The sequence below is a fragment of the Cylas formicarius genome, unplaced genomic scaffold (genome assembly GCF_029955315.1).
Source record: "Cylas formicarius isolate icCylForm1 unplaced genomic scaffold, icCylForm1.1 PGA_scaffold_10__41_contigs__length_53128322, whole genome shotgun sequence".
Taxonomy (NCBI): domain Eukaryota; kingdom Metazoa; phylum Arthropoda; class Insecta; order Coleoptera; family Brentidae; genus Cylas; species Cylas formicarius.
The window spans coordinates 52,076,455-52,103,008 of record NW_026844214.1 but is presented as its reverse complement, the minus strand read 5'-3'; the positions used below and the strand labels follow the sequence as shown (position 1 = coordinate 52,103,008).

At 34.9% G+C, this 26,554-nt stretch overlaps 2 protein-coding genes across 3 annotated transcripts in view; one reads left to right on the top strand and one right to left on the bottom strand.

The window, feature by feature from the left end:
* Positions 1-3,883: 3,883 nt before the first annotated feature.
* Positions 3,884-25,346, top strand: LOC132697084 (Bardet-Biedl syndrome 2 protein homolog). 2 transcript variants are annotated; one of them, XM_060662363.1, is made up of 11 exons: positions 3,884-4,034; positions 6,099-6,261; positions 10,016-10,266; positions 12,846-13,028; positions 14,390-14,612; positions 16,438-16,679; positions 16,740-16,922; positions 21,401-21,772; positions 23,330-23,493; positions 23,547-23,695; positions 25,209-25,346. In XM_060662363.1, the coding sequence occupies exons 1-11, from the start codon at positions 3,909-3,911 to the stop codon at positions 25,304-25,306; spliced, it is 2,154 nt and encodes a 717-aa protein (XP_060518346.1). In that variant the 5' UTR covers positions 3,884-3,908; the 3' UTR covers positions 25,307-25,346. The 2 variants fall into 2 exon arrangements, with proteins under 2 accessions (XP_060518346.1, XP_060518353.1); XM_060662370.1 differs by lacking the exon at positions 3,884-4,034 and having other exon boundaries at positions 6,121-6,261; positions 10,005-10,266.
* LOC132697095 (tubulointerstitial nephritis antigen-like) overlaps positions 25,318-26,554 on the bottom strand; it is a 62,880-nt gene continuing 61,643 nt past the window's right edge. Inside the window, exon 9 of the mRNA XM_060662383.1 lies at positions 25,318-25,843. Coding sequence (XP_060518366.1) covers positions 25,685-25,843 — 159 coding nt within the window. The 3' untranslated portion in view covers positions 25,318-25,684. The remainder of the gene's footprint in view (positions 25,844-26,554) is intronic.

Here is a 26,554-nt window from a genome sequence, read left to right as displayed (position 1 = left end):
TCATTGAAGTACTGTTCCGCTAGAGTGAGCCACCGAGTACAAAAAGGAAGATAAAAGTACCGGTCGAAAAAGAAGAAGAGTTTTATCTCCTGCGATGATATTTGTAACCCTTTCATTTTAATTAATTTAAGAGTTACTAGACAAAGTATTTAATCTATCAAAAAACAACTAAGAATATTATGTCACGTTACTTTTCTCTCTCTGTCTTTTCTTTATGGGGTTTCCAAAGGCGCTTTCCATATCACCATAAATCTACTGGTGCACGCAGGCAGAGAGAGAGGAAAATTTTCTAACAATTAAGGGCAACTTATCCAAGCTGTTCCTGCTAAATTACCATAATGTGACATTCTTCTCTTCTTCTTTGTTTGGAGAAATGACCGACGGAACAGTTTCCAAGCCAGGCAGCGTTGGCAGCTCTGTCTGTGCCGACAAAGAGTAAGTTCTTCTCTTTAAAAAATATATCAAACCATATTAAATATTTTTCCCGGGGGTCTTGCGGTCTGGGGCTTACGTCATACCGACATACTCGAGCAAAGATTATTGTTACTTCCCCAATCAACTTTGATAGGTTGCTTAGAACCAAATTTTGCACCCTCTGACCTACCACTTTCATATACAATAGCAATACAAAATGGTCTCAAAAATCAATTAGAAACACCTGCCTTATATTTTCTTCATATCATAAAAATTCGTATTTGCGTTTTGTGTTCGTCTTTATTTTGCGCATTCCGCTAGCGTCTTTTCCGCTCCTTATTCATAACATATTTCTAACACTTCGGTCTAGCAGCCAATATTCCTCAATAAATCTTAATGACGCTAATCGAGAAGCTATTTATCAAAATTTATTTGTCATTACTTTTACACATGCTTGCGCTCATTAAAATGCATCTGGGTTACCGTAGTATGTTAATGGGAATCGGCTCCAGTCGATTGTGGATCTACAAGGAGCAATAATGTTTTCTATATAAGGCGGAGCATTATTACAATTTTAATTCTTTTTTTACGAGGACACAATGGCTTGCTGGAGTTCTCCATATTTTCCAGGATACTCTCTGAAACAAAAAAAAAATATCTACAGGGTTGAACACAAAAATCTTCGTACAGTTTCCTTCTTTACAATACTTAATAACCCTAACCTCATGTAAAAGAAACTGACATCTAAAACACAGATTTAAAATTATTGCCAACTTTCAATAACAGCCAAAAATAACACCCATTTTTCAGTTTTTTTGAATTTGCGGCGCACCCTGTATATTTTTGAAAAATTGTCAAGAATAAAAGTTTATGAACCGTTTTTGAAAAATAGTCTTTTTTGTAGATCCTTGCACACGCGATTTTATTTTTTTTTAAATACTTCCCGACCCCCCAGCCCACCATTTTCAAAAAGTTCCGTGACGGGGCAAAGCTGCATATATAAATTTCGGACACTTATCCTGTTTCATAGCAAGGTCCAAAAAACAGTCGAAAATCGCGAAAAAAAGATGGATACCGGCTTCGGATCAGGGCCGTTTCTTATAAGCTTATGTGCCTCGTGGACGGTTAAAAAGGAAGCAAATTTCAATTTCGTAGCTCCAACGGTTCCAAAGTTATTCGGGCAAAACCAAAAGACCAGAACAGAGAACGGAAAACGGACAGATCCCGTAGGACCTACCGTTACCGAGATATAAAATGTTTATACGAGCGCAGATACTTTTGAAAAATTTGTTTTCATCGATTTTCGAAAGTAACAAAACTGATTTCGAAAAATCGTGGCAGTGCGAATCCTTTGCTCCGAACTATGCGGTACGCAGTCTGCAAAGTCACTACGCGGCTTTGTATTTTTAAGGCTTTGTGCCCTAGAGGGAAGCCTTGTTTTTCTATCGTGCTATTGCTATGGAACTTTCGCAAAATCGATCTAATTTTATCGTGCATGCACTCTGTATAAAGTGTCTTTCACGTTTCGCCGAACTTCAAAGTTACGGCAAAGTTTGGTAAATATTAAAATTTTTACAAATAATATTTCGCGAACCCTGTATGAAACCTGAAACTCTCTCTCGATTCAGTTTAGCTCATCTTTAACGGTTTTTAATTTATAGCCAATAATTTTCCTACAAAAACGCACATTTTTAGGACTTTTTGCATTTTTTGTCCATAAACGACACACCCTGTATATAATGCAATAGCCCTGGGATCTCCCGTTTCTCCTGGTATATGAATTTTTCCAATAGAGTAAATGGTTTTGGCAAAAACACTTGTTTTCTGATAAACAGTAATAGTAAATGATGTCATCGCGTTTAGATTTTCATTTGGATTTTTTCTAATATCTCGAACAGTGTATGTGATAGACCAAAACCGTAAATACCAAAATTGTAGCTATTGGCGTGTTGTACAACACCATTTAAACCAATTGGCCATATTTTTTAGGAATTTTGAAAAAATGCTTGAAATGGAAGTTATGGCACCGAATATTCCGCGTCTTTCTTGCCGCGTCTAATTTTGCCGATCAAGTTAATAGTTTTCCAGAAATTTTGTTTTCCTGGAAGAAAAATAGCAAAAACAAAAATTTCAAAAATAAAAAAAAATACTAGTCTTGATTGGTCCCACTTTCTACGGTTTAGATGTGGGTGTGGACTTTCACTTCTCTGCTAAATGTGCAATATGCAATGCAATATGGTGCAGAATATCCCGAACACCCTATACAATATGTGAATACCTAAAATACAAAAGTTTTAGCAGTCCATACGCACTATATGGCAGAGTGAAAGAAAATGGCAGTTGAAACATAGCCTTCTAGTTATAGTCATTATCTTTATAACTTTAACCGAATTTTCAGTTTTTTGCAATTTGCCGGCGCACCCTCTACATTTTTACAAAATCATCAAGAATAAATGATTTTTGCCAGGATCTCCCGCGTCTTCTGGTTGAAGAATTTTTTGGATCGCGTTTACCGTTTTTGAGAAATAATTTTTTTCTCGATACCCTGCGAATGCGGTTTTTAATTTTTTAAAAATACTTCCCGACCCCCAACGCCAATATCGTCTACAAGAGATATCATTAATAGTGGAAAATTGAAGAAATGGAATACACGGAGTGATTTTCAAAGTGACAAGAGTGATACGAAGGACAAGAAGCTAGAAGAAGATGAAACCGATATAAATAAAAGCCGTGCCACCCTGCATTGGGTTGTTTGTAAAATGGGATTTAAGTACCGCAAAATAGACAAAAGGCGAGTAGTAATGGCGTTATCACAATTACGTACTTAATTTAATTATCTTCAAAAAATTAGTAGCTATAGATTAGAAAACAGAACTTTTTGAAAATTGGTTTCAAAACAATCTTTAAAAAAAAAATTCCCAATAACAGTGACATTGTCATGGATAACGCAAGCTACCACAGGAGTTTGCTACGCAAAGCACCAGTCTCATCAAGCTGAAAAACTGAAATCCAGGAATATTTGTTAGAAAATTATATTTATTTTGAATTCAGTAACAAAAAAGCGCAACTTTTGGGAGTCCTAAATTCATATGCAATTACTGTTCTGCGTCTTCTTCCATATCATTGCATATTTAACCCCATAGAGCATTTGCGGAAGCAAGTAAAATCAAAAGTCAGAGCAGAAAATCTTACTCCTACTTCAAGTAAATTTGATAAAAAATGTAATTAAGAGCATACAGCAATTGACAACTGGCAAAATCGCCAACAAAAATCCTACTCTAATTAATCTGAATAACGACTCTGATAGTGACCAGATGTCCTTCGAAGATTGGGGGCACATGGAAGCGGACAGCATTAATTTCGATAAATGCATAATTTTTGATGAAATCTAAAAGTAGCCTTGCTTTTTGCACACATCTCGTACACGTTACAATCGATACCGGTAGTCCTTAGCAACCATGTCGGCTCATTGTTTGTATACAACCCTAGGTAAAATGGAAAGGATAATTAGGCCAGTTTTTACATTGGACCTCGGATATAAAATTTTGCCCGGTTTAGTGACCATTGGGAAATATGACGGGAGCCATCCATGTTTGACTGCAGCGACCACGGCAGACAAAGTGAGTTAAATAAAGACCTACTCTTTGTTCGTTTATTACTATAAACGGAGAACATAACCTCCTACTGGTGCTATATATTTTTTGGTGGTAATTCTTTTATTACGAGGGCTACCTTTTATATTTCGGGATTTTCTTAACCTAGTTCTGCCATCTAAACTGAGACTCTGTAACTTGTATAATATTCCTAAGAGAAAGAGATGTGGATGCAAAGGGAAACCGTCGTTGCATACCGAGGTTTGTGAGATAATTTATTGGCCCAGGATAAACAGCCCACCCTGTATATTTCAAAATGTTCGCCTTTCTGCTATGACTGATAAAGTCTGTTCATAGATATAAGAAAGTGAATATGGCCGAACAGGTCCGTACTTTGCTTAGAATTTAATTATTTGGGGTTTTGTTACGAAAGATACTAAACAATATTTATTTATTTATATATGTATTTATGTTTAAATCCAAAATAAAATTACAAATTTATTTTTATTACCTACTTAAATTACTTAAAATTGTTCACATAATATATCAGCATCACTATCTCTATCATCGCCTGTTCTAATTATTATTTGTTCTATATTATTTGCAATATGGATATACGATTGTTCTGCTTTTTCTATATGTTTAACAGAATTTGCCCAACATTGTGGAGGGATGTTAAAAACTTCGGTTTCTGTAAGTTTGAGGACATTGGAGTTAACACGGGGAAAAAAATTTCAGTTGGTGCCAAACATGTTCAATGGGATTATATATACCGTGGTAAGGTGGAAGCCTTAAAACTTTATGCTCTAGATTTTTTGCATAATTATCACAGACGTATTCCTTTTGTAGGTTCGTGAAAATAAATATCGTTATTATACATGTAGTTTTGGATTGTTGCTTTTGTATCACATGAGGAAGGGGTTTTAGTCAACTGTTTACTATGATAACTTGCATTGTCCAGTACAATGACGCTATTAGGAGGAATGTTTGGAACTAGTTTGTTTTTAAACCAACTTTCAAATAAATCAGCGGTGGTGTCTTCATGGTAATCCAGAGAAGAATCTTTAATATTTTCGCAGACAGAGAAAGCCCATTTGGAATACAACCATCTTTGGAGCCAGCATGCAAAATAGTTATTCTTTTACCTCTTTTTGATGGCGCGTTTGTTTTACACTTATCAATTGAGTCGATCCAACCCTTTTCCGGGGTATCATAAGTGTCGAACCGGGTCTTATTTAAGTACATAATTGGCCTTTGTTGTTCTTTGTGAATCCTAATTTTTTCTAGATATTCCAGTCGCCATTTCCGAATTCTAAAAGATTCCATTAAAACTTGCCTTTTTTCATTTTTTTAAAATCTAATACCTATGTGTTGAATACACTTCCATAAGGTAGTTCTGCCACATTTGACACCGGTTTCATCCTTTTCAAGCCTCCTAAAATTTTACGCCGTATTGTATCTTGATCACTTTCATCTACACTCGAGAAAATGTCAGCATCGCTTCTTTTGTTCCTCGCTGAAATGGGATTATTCACAATTTTCCATACAGTTGATGTTGGAATTTTCGTCCATGTGGCCGTTTCTTCTAAAGATGCTGGCACCACGTTCAATGAGAGTCAAATAAACATTGTTTATAACTTCCTTAGTCTCAATAGAATAGTGTTTTCTACATTTTGGCGGGAGCATCTCCTGAGATACTCTAGATTCGAATATATTTTGCATAATTCGCACACGATTCAACACACGCTGTATTACACACGAAATAAGAATGATTACTACTAAACTGAAACTAAGTAGTATACCAAACCAAAGAATATTAAACACAGGTAGGTATAAAATTATTTTCTATTACGGACCACAATTTTACCTGAATTTAAATTCCGAAGTTTTGGGTAATAATCTTGTTGCATTGTATGTTAATGATCACCCTTGGGTACTCCCATTCAAAAGCAATTGGTCACTTTCTTATATCTATGAACAGACCAAACTAATAAGACGCGAAGGACTGAATCTAAAAACTGAAGTCGAACAACTGTCGACAGCAAAAATAATAATTTTTACAGACGCACAATTTAATCGTCTCATTGTTAGGTCCTAATTCACAGTCCACATAGAAGAAGCACTTCGTCTTTCGGCAAAATTATCTGGTCCGAGTCGAACAAAGAAATCGCAACTTTAAACGTAAACCAAACGATCACTGCGTTAACGGCGGGTTCGCTGATCCCAAACGAAGACAAAGAAGTGCTGATTATAGGTGAGAGAAAAGAAATTACTAATCAAACCGCTGTTTAGAATTTACCCGCATAGGATACATCAAAAAACAATTTTTTTTCAAAACAATTTCCACGGTCTAGTTTAATACTATTTACTCCTGCGTCGGTTTTTTATACTCTTTATAAGGGGTGTTTTTTTTCGATGTATAGAAATTTAAGTTGCAATAAAACAACGATGGATGATTCGATTGACATGAATTTTATTTATCCCAAAGATTATCTTGTGGTATTACATTTTAAATATGATTTCTGGCATATGACCGTCACGGCTGGCGCGGATGTAGTTCAATCTGGACGTCCAATTTTCGATGACTTTTTCAAATGGTCAAGCGTTTGTGGCTTATCCGCATAGACCAATGACTTTACATGGCCCCACAGAAAGTAGTCTAGCGGTGATAAATCACAAGATCTTGGAGGTCAATTCACAGGTCCAAAACGTGAAATTAGGCTGTCATCAAACGTATCTTTCAATAAATCGATTGTGGCACGAGCTGTGTGACATGTTGCGCCGTCTTGTTGAAACCACATCTCCTGGACATCGTGGTTATTCAATTCAGGAATGAAAGAGTAAGTAATCATAGCTCTATACCGATCACCATTGACTGTAACGTTCTGGCCATCATCGTTTTTGAAGAAGTACCGACCAATGATTGCACAAGCCCATAAAGCGCACCAAACAGTCAGTTTTGCTGGATGTAACGGTGTTTCGACATACACTTGAGGATTAGCTTCGCTCCAATGCGGCAATCTCATTTTGGGCCCATTCGCCAAGCGTTGTTCAGCCGTGAGTCTATTCATGATGAATTGCCAAACCAAACTGAGAATAAATCACTTGACAGCTATTAAATCGGTCGCCATGTTGAACAGTAATGCCAACGTAAAGTTCTATACATCTAAAAAAACACCCATTACGATACTCAGAAAAAACCAGAAGAAAATCTTAAAGTGAATATAAAAGTGAACCCTCCCCTAAAATATTGAAGTTGAATGGATGGATTATCTACTCAAATTTTTAAAACTTGGTGAGTCACAGCACGAGGGGTCGGAATTGTCTTGACAATGTCTTCACAATGTCTTCACCAATTTAAAGCAATCACTGCAACATGTGTATTACCATCTCAAACCACTCGAAAGCGGACTTGCTACCAGTACTGGCTGTATTCGGATGAAGGTATGTTTGATGTGTCTTAACCAGCAAAAAACACAGCAAATAATTTTTACTTATAGAAACCATGATTACGAAAATCCGGCCTCAGTAAAATACCTAGGGTTTCATTATGATCCACATCTAACGTGGAAAGATCATAATAGGATTACCGAGGATATATTTTTAATTAGATCACTGAAGGATCTTGCGCTGTGTTACTGTTGGCTTACCACTCTCTTTTTGTCTCTAAGTATTCTTACGGTTTACTTATAAAGGGCCATTCTACTCATACATATCGTGTATTTTCTTGGATTGGTGAGAGTATTGTCGGGAATAGGAAATGCCGATGACGTAAGACCATATTTTATTGGCCTCCGTATTCTGACGTTGCCAAGTCATTATATTTTATTGTGCGAAGAAGAATGATAATCTCTAAACGAGCTTTTGATGTGCTCGATATAAATTTGTTGTTGAATAAGTTAAATAATTGCGGTATACTGGGGAATAGTTACACCTGGATTGAGTCGTTTTTGAAGGGTAGTGACCAAAGAGTTGTGCTTAGAAGTGATTAGATCCTCATCTAAAGAACTCACCAGCGGTGTCCCACAGGGAAGCATACTGTGGCCTTTGTTATTTATAATATTTATGAATGATATATCTGATTCTTTCCGATTCAATTATGTTTCTTTATATACAGATGATACTGTTGGTAATGTCATCTAGGAGTCTGGAAAATCCTTGTCTACTAGAGCAGTAAGTGGTATGGCCCGATATTGTGAGCGTGTTTGAAGGGGACAAAGACTGAGATGATGTTGTTTTCGCGTAGAGATGCTTAGAATGCAGGATAAATCGATTAATCAGACTAACGTTGTCAAGTATTTGGATTTGTTCATTGACAGCAATTTGTTCTGGTCAAGCCAAATTGACTACGTATTAAACAAAATGGCTATGCATACTTTTGTTATTTGGCGACTGTGGCCGAGTGTGGATCTCCAGCTTTTACTATTGTATTATTTCGGATATCTTCAATCTTGCTTAATCTTACGTTATTATATGCTATGGAAACTCCTCCAGAGCTAGAAAAGTTTTTGTCCAACAAAAATGTATTGTTCGAACAATGTTAGGGTAGTCTCGTGATCACTCTTGTTCCCAGAATTAAATATTTTAAAGTTTCCCTCTCTCTTCATATTAAATAGCATAATTTACATAAAGAATAATCAATCTAATTATTTGCAGGGCCAAGTCATAAGTTAGCCAAAGTAGAACTATGATTTTACCAATAAAACTATATTATAACTTGTCTTTGTCCGTCAGACAGATATTTCCTGTCTATTTATTTAAGCGAAAATTAAAGCTCATTTTGAATAAGAATGTTTTTTATTCCATCAATGAATACTTTGATAGTAGCTTTACTTTGTGTGTTTGTACGTATCTGATTTTAAAGTTTGTATTTTAGTGTTCTAATGTTTTTTTTTTACTTGTTGACATTATCCGATACTTTTGATAAACATTATTATTATGATTATTATTATTATTATTATTATTATTATTTTTATTAATCAAACACAACAAATGGGAAAAGCACCAGCGACATATACATAGAGGTTCGAACAATGTTGAGTTAAGACAATATAGAAGTCTTGGTAGATCTCTTTAATGACATTTATGGGTCCGGCTAAATACCACAGGATTGGCTTCAATCAATCTTTGTACCAATCCCATAAAAAGCCGAACGCTAATAGTTGCTATCAATTCCGAATGATCAGCTCAATGTGTCAGGTCCTAAAACTATTCTTAAAGACAATCCACACAGGAATATACGACAGATGTGAGAGAGACAAGCCCCACATAGTTCGGTTTCAGACAGGGTTTCGGTACAAGAGAAGCAATTTATAGCTTAACTGTCCTACTTTAGAAATGCAGAGACCAACCAAAAGATGTCTTCCTATGCTTTATAGATTACCAGAAAGCGTTGGACTGTGTTAACCATTCAGAATTAATAAGATTGCTCCAAGAAAGTTCGATAGATGAGAATGATCTTAAAATCATAAAGAACCTCTCTATGAATCAAATAGCATCCGTGGGAGTACGACAGGGCTGTGTTCTGTCCGCCCTCCTTTTTAATCTTTACTCTGAAACGATTTTCGATAGAGTCTTAAGAGACATTGAAGATGAAATCAAAATCAAACCTTCGCTATGCTGATGATACAGTCATAATAGCCGACAGCCAAGAAACGACTAATAGATAGAATAAACAATGAAGGAGAACGACTGGGACTGAATTAAATATAAGAGTAAAAAACAAGAACATCCAAAAGGTCGCCAAGTTCAGATATCTCGGTTATTGCATAACTGAAGATCCAGACCTAGAGATACGAGCAAGCCAGAATAGCATTCATTAATATAAGAAGCTTGCTAACCAACAGGCCTTTGAAATGTGGATATTTAGAAGACTACTTACAATTCCAAAGGGATAGTTGGTGAAAGGTCAGCAAGTTCGATCCAATAACAACCGACGCAGAAGTTTGCCAAATAGTATTAATTAATATTAAATAATAATAATAAAGCTAGATGTAGATGAATTCCAGGTACCGCCACCCATTTGCTGGTTTATCACGTCCACGACAACAAAGACGTATTCTACAAGGAATGCGAAGACGGAGTAAGATCAGTCACTTTCGGTCCTTCGAGCGACACCAATTCCTTCATGATCGTAGTCGGAGGAAACTCTTCTGTTCGAGCATTCGACCACCAAGGCGACGAGATTTTCTGGGTCGCCATAGGCGACGTGGTCACTTCTGTTATCCTGATGGACTACGACAAAGATGGAGACGATGAGGTACGCGGTTGTTTTATTTAGATTCACTTAATTGACCGTCCATTATCACTCCTAAGTGTTTGACCTCATTTGTAAATTTACGACGTTCAATTTTAATATAATCACGCAAAGGATCAAATTTGTGTTTTTTACTATATTGAGAAAGACTTTTAAGATGCACTTCTAGTTAAATGTTAGTGGCATTAGCATTTGAATGAATTTAACAAAATTGGAGCTGGTTAGATATACCTATGTATGAGGGCAGTGCCAATATTTCCTGAATATGAAGGAAACAAAGTAGAGTAGCAATATTTTTATATTTTAACTTCAATACACTTATTACATCTCTTTATTAACAACTCAATCCCCTTAAAAAAATATTCTTTTGGTTTGTTTGCAAAATGAGCTAAAACAGCCTCTTTTAACTCAACTTCGTCGTTAAGCCGCCGTCCACGTAAGTCCTTTTTCAGATATCCAAACAAATAATAGTTATTGGACTATAGGGAGGATGATCTATCTGTTGGAACCCACACTCTAAAATGGCAGCTTGTGCAGCACTAGCAGTGTGGACAGGCGCATTGTCGTGCAAAAGACGCACGCCTCTGGTCAGTTTTCCTCGGCGTTTTACACTTATGCGGTCTCGAAATTTATGTAATAATGTTGCGTAATATTTACCATTGACGGTGGTATTAGTTTCTTTAAAATCTATTAAAAGAATTCCATCACAATCCCAAAAGATCGTGGCCATCACCTTTTTTGTTGACTGGCAGACTCTGAATTTTCTTGGAGGTGCTTCACCCTTATACGGCGCCACTCCATCGATTCTTTTTTCCATAGAGGGTCATAGTAGAGAACCATAGTTTCATCTCCCGTCACAATAGTTTCTATCACAGGTTTCGGTTTCGACTCACATAGTTCCGAAAAAGAACGCGCACACTCGACATGGCGTTGGTTTTGAATAGCCGAAAGGTTTTTTGGAACCTATCTTGCACTAACCTTATACATACCTAAAAGATCATGCAGGATTCGAAAAACACTTGTATCAAAAAGCTTAGTAATTTCTGAGATTTCCTTGACCTTTAAACGTCGATCACTCAATACCACCTCTTGCACAATCGCAACAATATCTTTCGTTATGACCTCCACTCGTCGACCAGTTCTTGGATCATCTTCAAGGGACTCCTGCCCCATTCGAAAACGTTTTCACCATTTTTTCACTACAGAATACGAAGGAAAACTTTGGCCGTACACACCATACAGTCTTTCTTTAATAATTTTAGGTGCTAACTCTTCTTTTGTCAAAAACTTTATGACTGCTCCATACTCAATTTGCGTTATGTGCGACACTTTTTCGGACACGTCTTTAAAAGGCTGTCAATAAAAAACTATTTGACGCAAGACTTCAATTTTTTTTTCGCAGCCTACTAAGATATATATTTAAAAAAAGACAAAGTTTTGTCGTGATACTGGAGCTGCATCTATATCAGGCCGGGAAATTTTGGCGCTAACCTCGTATGATAAACTCGATGTCGGAGAGACAGTGGTCGGAGCGTTTTTCGAAATGTCGGAAAAGCTGGAATCTTTAGCCATAAGAGGGCCTATTAATAATTGGATCAGGTCGTATACGAATCAAAGAAAAACAAGTGTACGATTTACCTGAAATCTTTAACAGTAACTGTGGTGTTTTCATGTCCGTGTTGGTCTTCAGGAGCTAATAAATAATGTCTCTGTTGCCGTTGAACAGTTTAATAAATTTTGCAAGCAAAATCATTTAATCATAAATTAGAGAAGACAGTTGTGTTTGGATTTACTTTCCAGTACATTAGACCCTTATATGACTTATCCTTTAGTTTTTCTGGAACATCCTTAGGGAAATGTCAGAGCACAAGATTTCTTGACTCCTGCATTGATGAATCATCGAGGTGAGGTCAAAACGCGTTTGTAGTAAACTAAAAGAATACTTAGGCTATTTTTGAAACTTTCTCCGAGACAGTCTTGCAAAGAAATATTTCAGCAACACAAAATAATGACGGTTCCTTGTATATACCTATTTAAAATACTACTAGTTTCACACAAAAATAAACATTTACATAAGAAACACATTGATAACGATTGTCACTACACTCGTAACAGAGAAAATCTCTTAAAGCCTAAACCGAATCACATATTTTGTAGAAGATCTTTAGGCCATGCAGGACCACAGGCCCCGACTTAAAGAACCTTTCTAGAAAGCAATTTAAGAAACATGTCAAGATGTATCTGACAACCAACACTTTTTATAGCCTAAGTGAATTCGAAGCGCATGTCTAAATCAATGTTTGTTATAATGATGTGTTTGTATTGTTTGTTATATACACATCTTATATGATTGTTCGATATGTATAACTTTCGCAGCCCACTAGTTATATATTTAAATGAAGATAAAGTTTTATCGTGATACTGGAGCTGCCTCTATGTCAGGTAAAATGCTCCTATACCTTATATATATATATATATATATATATATATATATATATATATATATATATATATATATATATATATATATATATATATATATATATATATATATATATAACTTAAAGGTCGAAACGTTTCAGCTCGTCGTCAGTTCTGAAGATTACAAAATAAGGGTGTTTAAAGACAGGCGTGTTATCACTGAGCAGATCGAAACTGAAGTGGTGACTGGTTTGGTTGTGTTGCCTGAAAACAAGTTCGCTTACTCTGTGTCGAACGGCACCATCGGCGTCTACGAGCGTGACCTCCGTACTTGGAGAGTGAAGGTACGCAGGTGTTTGACATCCGACCTTTGCCGGTTCCGGAAATGTATTGCTTAACGATCAGTTAGATTTAAATACCTCTCCTTTATTGAACTTAAATTCTCACAACAACATTAATCAAGGTTTTATGGTCTTTTTTCGGTATATATAGTAGCAGGTAGTTTTCAAATTTTACATTTGATAAAGACAGGGTGTTGTCGAAACAGTTGTCATGTAAAAATATATAATTTCGTGGAAATCGGAACTTTTAGTTCTTATTTATTTTGATAAATGGATTTTCATCAAGTAAAATCCACCTCAGTTCAACACTCGAAAAACCAAATGGTATACCATAAACCATAATTCATATTTAAGGTATTTCTATTGTTTATATTATGATTATTAATTACACCAACAAACCATGCTATCGTTGAATACACGTTTATTTTTTTAACTCTGAAATTGAATACGGACAAAACACAAAAACAATTTTTTTCGCTAGATAGATAAATACAACAACGGCGAACGGCAAAATTACTTGGCATTACACTTGATGGTATACTTGACTGGAAAGAACATATTTTATCTCTTAAGCGAAAACTATCTTCCAGCTTATTGGTCCTTAGAAAAATTAGGGACAGCCTAGACAGTGTATTATGCTTTATTTCCTTCCCACATATCATATGGCACAATACTATGGGGAAACTCTGTCAATGCTGTTCAAATATCGAGGATACAGAAAAGGGCTATAAGAATTCTTGCTGGGGCTAAGCACACTGAACACTGCAGTCCATATTTCAAAAAAATATAAGATAATGACACTGCCTTGTATCTATATTCGCCATAATCTTTTAGAAATTCACAAACATACTAATATATTTGAAGGTGTGTCTCATAGTTATCCAACTAAATCTTATATGAGTTCCAAAGCACTTGTTCCAGCAAACAAAAATTCTTTAAACATTAACTTGTACAAATGCTGCCGGATAGGTACTTTGGAGGTGTTCAAAACAAATATTAAACTGTTGCTTATTGAAAATTGTTTCTATAGTGTGGACGAGTACTCCATCAAAATAAAGAAATTAAATTAAAATCCTTGGCTTACTGAAATGTGTGAAGATCATAGCATTCTATCTTGCACTTTCTGTACGATTTTTATACTCCGTGTTAGTGTTGTTGACCTTTACATTTGTTATTGTTCGCTAGTGCGTTATTTATAAAATACGTTTTTTTTACACCTTTATGCTTACAATTGTATTATTATTGTACAATATGTGGTTAAATAAATTCTCCTTCTTTTTCTTCTGGAATGCCGCAAAGACAATCACCAAATAACTCGTAATTTCAAACATTGGGATCATTGAGATGAAAATATCCCATTTCAGTCGAAAAATTTCGCGGTCGCTATTCACCCGTACGATCTGCTGGGTCAGACTCAACCCCAGCTAATCACCGGTTGGTCCAACGGCAAAATCGACTGCAGATCCATCACTACCGGTGAAGTAATCTTCAAAGACTCATTCACCGCCGGTATAGCGGGCATCGTTCAAGGCGATTACAGATCTTTGGGCAAGAGCGATCTTATTTGCGTGTCATCCGAAGGGGAAGGTAAAACTTTTGCGACTAAACCAAGTTTCTACGTCGATAATTTATGTACTATACAGCAGTGGGCTTATTTCTCAATGGAATTAACTGGTATTTTACACTAGGGTGCTTCATTTTTAGGCGATATTTTTTTTCTCTGTGCTACCTGAAAATCTCATACTTTATAGAAAACAAAAAAATTTGCCACAGGGTAGGGTTTAAGTGCAATAGCGGCTTCATTCAGGTTTCCAATTCCCAAAATTATTTTTGAATCAAATAGAGAGAAATAAATTTCAATTAATAATTATTATAAAATAAAATCTCAAGTAAATTAAATTTACATTTTTGTTAATATTTTATTATTCTAGTTTTAGTTCTATTTTGTACCGTGGCGGCGCTGCTTTCCGTCTATACCTCCATTGTTGTAAACAGATGTTTTTACTCTCCAATCGTATCAACTAGCACTGATTGTTGACAATTTTAATCAAAGCTCACTGTTTATTTTTTATTGTTGTTATAAATGTCAGATGGAATGATCGCAGTAACTAAGGTCGTAACCAAAGAGTAAGAGTGAGTGAGCAGACTCATATATAACCAAAATGGCAAATAGTGAAACATTTATCTACTTGGCTATGAACGTAGAATTTTATCTCAGCGTAAATTACCAACTAATCAGTAAGTTTTGAGTTTGTTGACGTACAATTATAAACCTCTTGGTAAACCACTGAATCAATGTTTAAAAATTGGAGTTAAACGAAAGTCCCACTGATGCAAGTACGAAACAGTGCTGAAAAGTTACGAAATTTATAATAATACATGGAATAAAATAAACTTAACAGTGAAGAGAGTGAAGCACTTCGTCACATTTGCATTTTTATAACGTTATTGTATATAAAAGCATGGCACGGTGCGCCACCGCCAATTCAAGGTCCTCGACAAGATTTGGAATTCTTGAAAAATTTTTTGCAATATAACACATTTAATAAAAACATTTCTGCAGCAGCTTCGAAAAAGTTCAGTGCTCATCTCTGGTATTTATCTGAAAAACTTGTTTGTTTATCACTTTTCGACGATGAAGTCATAAAAATAAAAATCATAGAATCAATTAATCAAAGAAATGCGTGCGTCTTTTGCACGATAATGCAGCTGTCCATGCTGCTGGTGTTGCACAAGCTGCCATTTTAGAGTGTGGGTTCCAACAGGTAGATCATCCTCCCTATAGTCCAGATATCGGCCCCAGCGACTATTATTTGTTTGGATATTTGAAAAAGGACTTACGTGTACGGCGGTTTAACGACGAAGTTGAGTTAAAAGAGGCTGTTTTAGCTCATTTCGCAGACAAAAAATGAATATTTTTTTAAAGGGATTGACTTGTTAATAAAGAGATATAATAAGTGAATTGTTACTCTACTTTGTTTATTTCATATTCAAGACGAGAAATTTTGGCGCTGCCCTCGTAAGTTGAAGATTATGCCTAGAAGAGTATAGAAACAAATTATTGAAATACAAATTGATATAAATTGACGCAATATCAAATAATTTAGGATCGAAGCAGTAAAATAGCTGAGTGTCATCAGCAAATGAGTGCAAATTCAAATATTCGATGGATGTATAAATATCAGAAACAGGGGGAAATGAGAACTTACATTGTCGAGGGCAACTCTCTGATATCTGTTAGCTAAGTAGTTTTCAAAAAAATCGAGTCGAACCATCATCGAAGCCGTAGTAACCCAATTCGGCGCACATAAGTTTACGGTCAAGTCGATCAAAGGCTTTCGAATACCATTATTTTATCACGTCAAATCTTTCCTCCAACTTTCCGAACTCAATTTACGATCGCCCTGTATAGTTCGCGGCTATTGCGTGACGAAAACCGCCGGATTCGAGACATCCCTGCAGCAGGAAACCGTCAGGGACCTGCTGTCGCAGAAACAAGCCCTTTTGATGGAACTGAAGCATTACGAAAGCAACGCGAGGTACAACAGCCACGCCGAAGGGGAAACGGAGAGTTTCGAAACTAGTGGTGTGATACCGGCGAACACCAGGCTGCAACTGATCGTCACAACCAAGTTCGGTAAAGGGGACGGAAAAGTGGGTACGGAAACCTGGGCGATACTGGGAAAATCTTCATGACTTCTTCGGTCGTTTCAGGGATGCGTCGAGGTATTCGTGTCGACTAACAATTCGACGGTGATAAGGGCTCTGGTAATTTTCGCGGAAGGTATCTTCAAAGGGGAAAGTCACGTGGTGCATCCGGATGTGGCCAAACTATCGTCGGACCTCGCCGTCCCCCTCTACATTCCGAAAGACAACGCCACTGATATTCACATCAACGTAAGCAAACGTTAGAGTTCTTCAAGTTCTCATTAATTTACATTTACTGTTTACATTTCTTCAGAACATAACCTAAACTTAACGTTACATTTCTTGAAAACTTTTGATATGTGGTCATTGTCTTTGGCAGGTGTTTAACAGATTTAAGATGTTTTAATTCTGGGTTCAGTGACTCGGGTTGAGATAGTTTTATGCCTCCGTAAACAAGAGAGTTCATAAACGGTGATTTTTGTTCCGGATGGTGGTGTGACAATGCATTGAGGTATCGGTCTGTGTTACAAAGAAGTGCAGAGGAAAACCTAATTTGCACATTGATAGATATAATAAATATTTAGTTATTGTTGTGAAACAGTACACTGTCCAAGAGACATATAAATACATATAAATTCGGCACACACACAACATCTGTTTCAATAATCCGCCCTATTAATTATAAAATGCAGGCGATGTGAAGTCCTGAATTGTTCCTTTCCTATTTTAAATGGATGACCACGTAGGCCTTCATGGAAATGGTCATGCGCAAACCTATACATTTAAATGAGATCCCCTCGCAGCCGACGCTGACTTAATGTTGGCAGACTAAGTATTTTGAAACGGTCATCGTAAGGTGTATATCTAGGTTGAAGTGGCCAGCGCGTAGCGGCTCGTTGCACTCTTTCCAGAACATCACAATCACGCAATAGTCAAGGATTCCAGACTGGGAAAGCAAATTCCAGGATGTGGCGAATGTAAGTGGTAAAAATCTGCAAGCGATGCGAGGAATAGGATTTTTAAAAGCTCTTCTTAACAAAAATAATGCGCAGTTTTCTTTATTTGCAATATTTTATACATCTACAGACCACGCAAGATCATTAGTTACTGTCACACCTAGGTCCATCTGAGAATCTACACTTGACACAAAGTTTCCATTGATAGAATAGTTCAAACCGGCATTGTTCTTGCCAACATGCAGCACAGAGCACTTTTGAGCACTCAGCGTCAATAGCAAGTTGAACACCACTTGGAAATAGTATTAAAGTCTCTCTGCAATACGTCCGCATGTGTTGAAGGATTTTCAAATAATTTAGTGTCATCAGCATAAGCGCTCACATGAGAATCAATGCTGTAGAGCAAACCCACGGTATACACTCAGAATAGCACTGGTCCCAGTACCGATCCCTAGGGAACACCACTAGACACGTTTTGTGGCAGTGAAAAAGCGTGACCAATTCGAATTCTGAACGACCGGTGGCTTAAAAACGCCGCTATCTACTCTAGCAGTTTACCCCCCACTCCGACCTTTTCAAGTTTGAATAACAAGCGTCGATGTGGCACTTTGTCAAAAACTTTGCTGAAATCGAGGTACATAATATCCACCGGATCATCTGAGTGAAGAGATAATGTCACTATAATGTAGGTATAATATGGCAGTCGATCAAAAACGGTAACAGATTTACTATAAGGCGTTCAAGAACTTTAATATAATACATATAATACACACTAGGCTGATAGTGCAGTAATTTGAAACATCGAGCTTATCACTTTTTTATAAATCTGTGTTACATTTGCGGATACCACTGGATCAGGAGTGTGGCAGACTCCAAAGATTTTCTCAAAATAATATAAATAGGCTCTGCAAGCACAGGGCCACACGCTTTTAAGATTTTATTTTAAATTCCATCAGGTCCGGGAGCAGGATATTCTTTTAACTCAGAGTCTTTTTCACGTCCTCTTGGTCAAAGTGAATATCTTATAATAAATCTAGGTTTATAGAACCCCCATAGTGAGACGGTAGGTTAACTGGTTCATCAGCGAAGACACTGGCAAATTCATTTGAAATGAAGTCCTGGTTATAGGAGACCTTTCCCGAGGTATCTCTAATGACAGGAAGGGATACCTTAGACGATACGTGTTGTCTGACATAGGAATAAAACGCTTTGGTTCCATTGAGGAGGTCATTTTCGAATACTGACTTCGCCTCTCTAATCTGCAAGGATATTGTATTAGAAACTCTTCTGTGCAAAGCATAATCGGAAGCAGAGCCTTAGACCTCAAATCTACACCACAGAGCTCTCTTATGTTTTATTTGTTTGAACAGATGTCCAGTTAACCAAGGTTTTTCAGAATTGAACTTAAAAAAATGAGTTTTGGAGCTTGTGCCCATGTAATAATCCAGAGTAGATAGAAAATATGTCCACTCATCGTTAACGTCGTTAAAAGGAAAGTTCGATGTACGGGGAAATAACATTTTGCGATTATTGCTTGAATACAAAACTCAATAATGACAGATTTGCCGTTTGAGGAATCAAGCTCCAATTTGTTAAGTAAATTGGGATCCGGGGTAATTACATGATCAAGGGTATGTTCACACTGTATCTAAATATTATTAATTGTTACTACCTTAGTTAAGTTCAAAATAAAAGCGTTTCTATTCTATTCCATTCTATTTTATATTTGCAAATTTTATCTAATTTTGGGTAGGAAATTTCCATTTTGACCTTTCAATATTTATTTCTGTATTGTCGTTCATCGGGACTAATATCAATGCACCCGTTGTAAAATTCAGGAGTTTTCTATTATTAACTTATTAACTGATTATAAATTAAAATAACACTCCTCATGGCTTCTTAGCAGTACCCTGCAATATAAAGCAATTATCACCTACCCACGTGCGTGTATTCATTGGTTACTATTCACCACAGATTATCACTTGGTCAGTACACTCACAGTACAAATAACATTGGATTAGAACACATATAACAGGCAGCAAAATGTTGGATTTCCTTCACAAAGATACCATGTTTGTGTCCTATTAGTAATAAATATAATAATAACGTTTATTGAAATGTATAAATAATATTTTTATTAACATATCCATATAAAGAAAATAAACGTTAAAAAAAAACACAAAAGCGTTCAAAAAAATGCTAATGATTACGGTTATAATTTTCTCCGTAATAAAAACTAACACACGTATTACAGTTAACTACTTATAATTTAATTAATATTATTTATATTATTAATATTTGTGTTATATTAATCAGTAATAATTATAATAATAACGTAAATTTAAATTTTATTTAAATGTGTAAATAATATTTTTGTTAACATATTAATGAAAAAGTCACAATATAAGGAACATAAACGTTGAAAAAAAACACAGAAACATTCAAAAGTGCTTATGATTGTGGTGATAAATGTCTCTGTATCAAAAACATACATGTAATACTTAACTACTTATATTTTAATTAATATTATTAATTAATTAATTAATAATTATAATAATAACATTTATTTAAATGTGTAAATAACAACTTCATTAACATATAAATGGAAAAGCCGCAATACAAAGAAAATAATTTGAAAATTTTCTCCGTAACAAAAACTAACACACGTGTAATAGTTAACTGCTTATAATTTATTGAATATTATTTGTGTTATGTTAGTAATAATTATAATAATAACGTTTATTTAAATGTGTAAATAATATTTTCATTAACATATCCATGGAAAAGTAACAATATAATAATAATTTTCTCTCTAACAAAAACTAAAACACCTGTAATAGTTAACTACTTATAATTCAATTAATATTATTTATGTTATTAATATTTGTGTTATGTAAGTAATAATAACGTTTATTTAAATGTGTAAATAATATTTTCATTAAAATATCCATGGATAAGCCACACTATAAAGAAAATAAACGTTGAAAAAAAAATACAAAAGCGTTCAAAAAAATGCTTATGATTACGGTGATAATTTTCTCTGTAACAAAAACTAATACACGTGTAATAGTAACTACTAATAATTTAATTAATATTATTTATATTAATAATATTAGTGATATATAAGTAATAATAACGTTTATTTAAATGTGTAAATAATATTTTCATTAACATATCCATGGAAAAGCCACAAAATAGACGTTGAAAAAAAAAACACAGAAGCGTTCAAAAAAATGCTTATGATTACGGTGATAACAAAATAACAAAAAATAACACCGTGTAATACTTAACTAATTATAATTTAATTAATATTATTAATATTTGTATTATATTTCTAATAATTATAATAATAACCTTTATTTAAATGTGTAAATAATACTTACATTTACATATCCATGTAAAAGCCACAATATAAAGAAAATAGGAGTTGAAATAAAAAACACAGAAGCGTGCAAAAAAATGCTTATGATTACAGTGATAATTGTCTTTATAACAAAAGGTAAAACACGTGTAGTACTTAACTACTTATAATTAAATTAAACGGTTTTACTCAATATTTAGTGTAAGCTACAAGATAATTTTAATAGCAGTAAAACAGTGAAAGAATGGGCAACTAGTGTACAAGTAGAATACATGAACTAGTCTATCTATGATGTTTCAGGTTTACTAGCTCATCGCTCATACAGCAATAGATTATTTACTTTAGTATAATGCGATAACATTGATAGCATTTTTTAAAAATCTGCCATAGTGACAATGAAACTTTTCCAGGCTCATGTCGGCTATCCCAACAGTATCCAGTTTCACATATTCGAAATCACGAAGCAATTGCCTCAGTTTTCCATGTACGCCCTTAACGCCGGCATCAGTCGAACAACATGCGACTCCTTCGTACAATTCAAGGCCAACGATAGGGTTCAAAGGATGTGCATCTGGATAAACCAGAATTTCCTGCTGGCCACAGATATCGAATTCGAGTCCGGGCCGAACTTGACCGTCAACCTGAAGTGTCTGAGGGACGATTCGGATTTGAAACTGGTCTTCGAGACTACCGGCAAGATCACCTTTTACACAGAGAATATGTTTTTGGCCGCCGATTTGGTGCAATCGCTGGCAACGTTTTTGAATTTGGATCGTTTAGAGGTACAGAAGTAATTGCATTAAATGTGCAGTATACAGGGTGGTCTATTTAAAATGCTCCCATACCTTATATATGTATATAAGTGTTTTCGGAGCGCGAGCATTGAAGATGCCAAGTGAGATTTTGGCGAAACGTCTGCAGGATTCCAGTCGGATGCAAGATTTGCAGGATTCCAGTCGGATGCAAGATTTGCAGGATTCCAGTCGGATGCAGGATTCCAGTCGGAGTTCAACGAGCGAACGGATGATATCCCGGAATATAGTGTCATCATATATATATATATATATATATATATATATATATATATATATATATATATATATATATATATATATATATATATATATATATATATATATATATATATATATATATATATATATATATATATATATATATATATATATATATATATATATATATATATATATATATATATATATATATATATATATTCACGGATGGAGGCAAATTGCAGGGGGCAATTTTTTTTTCGTTATTAGAATTATAAATTTTGGTACATTTTTAGCACTCCTAATTCCGAAGCTTCTTGGGCATTTTCATTGCAATGTATGAAACATACCAACATATCATATTTTTTAGAATTTGATACTCTGCCATTATTACAGAAAATTAATTAAAATGAAATAAACACAGAACGTACGAATGGATAGGGAATAAAGATATAATTAAAAACTGACAGTCTCGTAAGTTTTTGACACATTTGGTTTTTGCTTTTAATTTGTTAAAACATTAATAAGACATTTTTTTTTGGAAATAAAGAAAAGATTCTCTTGTATAGTAATAACTGTTTAGATGTATCTTATTGCTACAAATACATAAAGTAAAGAATGAAAAAAATTGGATATACAAATACATATTTTTGAAAAGCTTAACTGATTTTCAATTATTGTAAGAAATAGCATTTAACTTGCATATTTTTGTCGCTTTGCGTAATGCCAGGGTTAATGTACCGCATATAAATTCTAAAAAATACTATTCAGTATTATTATAACCGAATCATAAATAATTTATTGAATGTGTCATTTTTGGATATTTCTATGGATTTAGTCTACAGCCAGAGCTTTCGAAAATCTTATAAATACCGATAACAAATATTTTAACCGATAGAAAAATAGTTACTAGTCAGTAACCTTTTTTTTTATTTAATAAATAATTATGATTATTATGTATAACACTATTAATAGGTAAGAGTGGGACACGATGGTCAGAAGCTTCTCCAAAATTTGGGTAAATTTAGTTAAAGTTTGCTCAGTAGTACTTTTACTTTTTTTTGGCAATTGCCATTTTTCGTTATTTCAATTTGAAAATATTTCATTAAAAGGTAGGGGAGGGTGAGGCAAGGCGGCCCCCGGGGGAAAAATGCTTTATAGTAAATAAGTATAATAATTTTATATAACATTATAAATAGTCAAAATTTGGGTAAATTTAGTTAAAAGTAGTCAAAAATGGCTGTTAAAAGCCACAAAAAATAATTCCGGGACATTAGTGCCAGTTTCCTAGTCGGATCGTGTTTCAAATCGCAATAACAATTGCAGTCGGTGGCCTGTTTTCCACGTGACGAAGAGAACATCAAAAATCTAATGCAAAAATTGGGCGACATCCAAGAAACGCGCCTACGTTTGGGTACCGACGTCGCTGATAAGTTGAACACCATCCGCAACCTCGTCATTAGGGCCGAAGACAGTCGAATAAATGACACGTGAGTGATTTGACGTCATCGTTCGGCGCCGTCAAGCCCGACGTTTGTTTTAGAAAAGACATGGCCGACTGTTATCACGAACTGAACGCCGTGAACAAGGAAATAATTGGAGGTTACAATATCAAAGTGCAAAATTACAACGAAGGCTTGGAAACGATGAAGAAGATCAACACCATTATCCAAAATGCTTCTAGATTAAGAGGCAAGTAAAGTGTGTGTCAAAGTATATCGTCTGGTTACTAGGGTTGATGATCCGTTTTACAGAAATACTAAGAGATCGCAGATATTTTCACGCTTGGATTGCTAAAAATGTTTCCCTTGCTTTAATGAATGCGCATTCCTTAAACTTTCGCTTTTTACAATGCTGTTCCACTTGACGTAATGTTGTTTGTCCATAGAAGTTCCGCGATTCCAGACGTTTGGATTTCATCCCTCATTGTGTTTCCGATGTTGTTCAAGTCTAACTTTTAAAGGTCTTTTGGCTTCCCCGATATATGACTAAACATATGTTGAACTGAGGTGGCTTTTACTTGATGAAAATCCATTTATCAAAATAAATAAGAACTAAAAGTTCAGATTTTCACGAAATTTTTTTCGACAACACCGTGTCTTTATCAAATGTAATATTTACAAACTACCTGTTACTATATATACCGAAAAATGACCATAAAACCTTAATTAATGTTGTTGCGAGAATTTAAGTTCAATCAAAGCTTCTGAAAATAACAGTCATAGCTATCGATCTCCCAGAATATATTTCAAAAACAACAAACAATTTTCTTAAACCAGAACTTTTCCTTTGCATCAAACACGATCCTACTGAGTTATATCAAAGACAAGTCAAGGATGTAATTACTAACTCCACCCTATTTAGTGACAGAGACAAATATTTTTTAACAATTATGAATCCACAACCGCCCAAATTATATTCTTTAGTTAAATTACACAAACAAGGTATGCCCATTAAAGTGTCTTATGTAACAGCTCCAGCAGTTACACTCTACAAAATTAGTAAATATTTTAAAGTTCCACACAGATTTTAAACCAAAATTTGCAATAAAAAATTCTTTTGAATTAATCAACAAAATTAAAGATATCAAAATCCCTTCTAACACAACACTATTGTCTTTTGATGTACAAAACTTATTTCCCAGTATTCCACCTATGGATGTGATAGATTTAGTAGATTTCACCCTAACTCGGAGACAGGTTAACCCATTGGTGAAACGAGATTTATTAGATTGCTTTGAATTTAATGGACAGATGTATATCTCTAAAAAAGGTTTGATTATGGGAAACCCACTTAGTCCTTTGTTAGCCGAGATTTTTATGGATAATTTGGAAAATATCATACTAGAACATCCTTTAGTAAAAGTTTTTTATGGTGGTACAGATATGTGGACGATGTCTTTGCTTGCTTTGTTGGAACGGACAGACAATTGAATTCTTTTTTAAATTACATTAACTCATTACATAATCGTATAAAATTCACTATCGAGATTTATCGAATATTCTTACAACTTGTCCGGGTCTTTCCTTAATTCGTATCAGTTAGTCACTTTCTTATATCTATAAACAGACTTTACCGACGTAACAAAAAAACTCACCTTACTTTTTGAATACACCTCGTATAAGCTTTTTAGCGTCATTTAGAGACGGCCTTTTCTCAAAAGAACCCAGTAAAAAAATTGCTAAAAACACGTATTCCTTTGCAGTCGGTAGAAATGCTGCGACGATGGTCCAGAACTGCAGGAACGCGATTAAGAACAACAACATCGAAGGGCTCATCAAAATCATGAAGACGGGAGAATGAAACTACGGCCGTAACAAACACAATTTGTCGCATTTATTGTTTTATATATACATTAAAGTTAATTGATAAACGCACGATATGAAACTGTAAACACGTAAAAGGTATAGAAATAAAAAACAAATTTTATCTTACAACCTTATTGAAAAGAGAGATGATTACGGGTACATAAAATAAATAGGGCAACGGCCTTCGAGTATCGTGAACACATATTTACAGGGCAGTTTTAAGAACACGTCAGATCAAAATGGTAAAAAAGCGGCTTCTTTTCTAATGAGTTTCCGATCCGCTGGCAGTGTTGTTGCTAATACAGAGACATGAAATGTGGCGTAAAATGGGGGAATCGTTTCACTTGACTGACAGCTCGGCCGAGATCGTTAGTTAAGAGCGCGTCCACAGTGGTGAAGCGGTCAGGATCTTTCTGTCCACTTCAGGCCACACCCCCAAAACGTACGACTCGATGTCGCACTCGTTCGACCCTCTCAGGATTCGGAAGTAACCGTTCTCACCCCAGTCGGTGCCCCAGCTGTTTGCCACTTTCTGGAATATAATTGAAAATTAATGATAGGGTCGAAAAATACCGCGTCAAGTGCCTACAAAAAAAAAAAAGAGACGACAAATATTTTTTGAATTATTTTGATTTCCGGAAATGATTTTTTTTGTGGAAAATCGAAAAAAATCCAAAAATTTGATTTAAACGGTGATGTAGGTAGAAATTCAAAGTTACTTCGGGAATTAGCACACTAAAATTTATGAAATTTAGTATACGGTGGCTCTAATTGACTTTAAACTTTGTTATGTTTTTGTTTTTTTTTTGTTTAGTAGTATTTTTCATGTCAACTTTGTACCCGATTTAATCGTTTTTGCAGGAATGACAAAATACGGAAATATGTTTTTCTACTCCCGTTTGTAAAATGCCTATTTATAAACCGACCGTGGCTTTGAATCTAAAACATTCATTCAGATTTTAGTAAAAAGCAAAATTAGTAAACAACGTTCACATATCATCCTTTCCATTGGCAGTATTTATTTGTTCCTTGTCAATGTCAACCAATGCGCCTTTATAACAAATATAACATATAGAAATTTCTTTCTTTTGATTCTCCTTTGTAAATAGTATTATCTTGGTGCCTAGTTTATAAGTTAACACATAGATTAGCTGACTAGGTAGCTAGGGAATTGTTGTACTGACTTTTTCCAGGGCATTAGATAATTTTATTTATTTATTTTTTTGGATCAAAAATCTGTTGT

Excerpts from the sequence above, each read along its gene's own strand:
- LOC132697084 (XM_060662363.1), top strand. The coding sequence starts at position 3,909 with ATGGAAAGGATAATTAGGCCAGTTTTTACATTGGACCTCGGATATAAA. Across the intron at positions 6,262-10,015 it reads CAAAGAAGTGCTGATTATAG|GTACCGCCACCCATTTGCTG; the intron begins GTGAGAGAAAAG and ends GATGAATTCCAG. Across the intron at positions 21,773-23,329 it reads TGAATTTGGATCGTTTAGAG|TCGGTGGCCTGTTTTCCACG; the intron begins GTACAGAAGTAA and ends TAACAATTGCAG.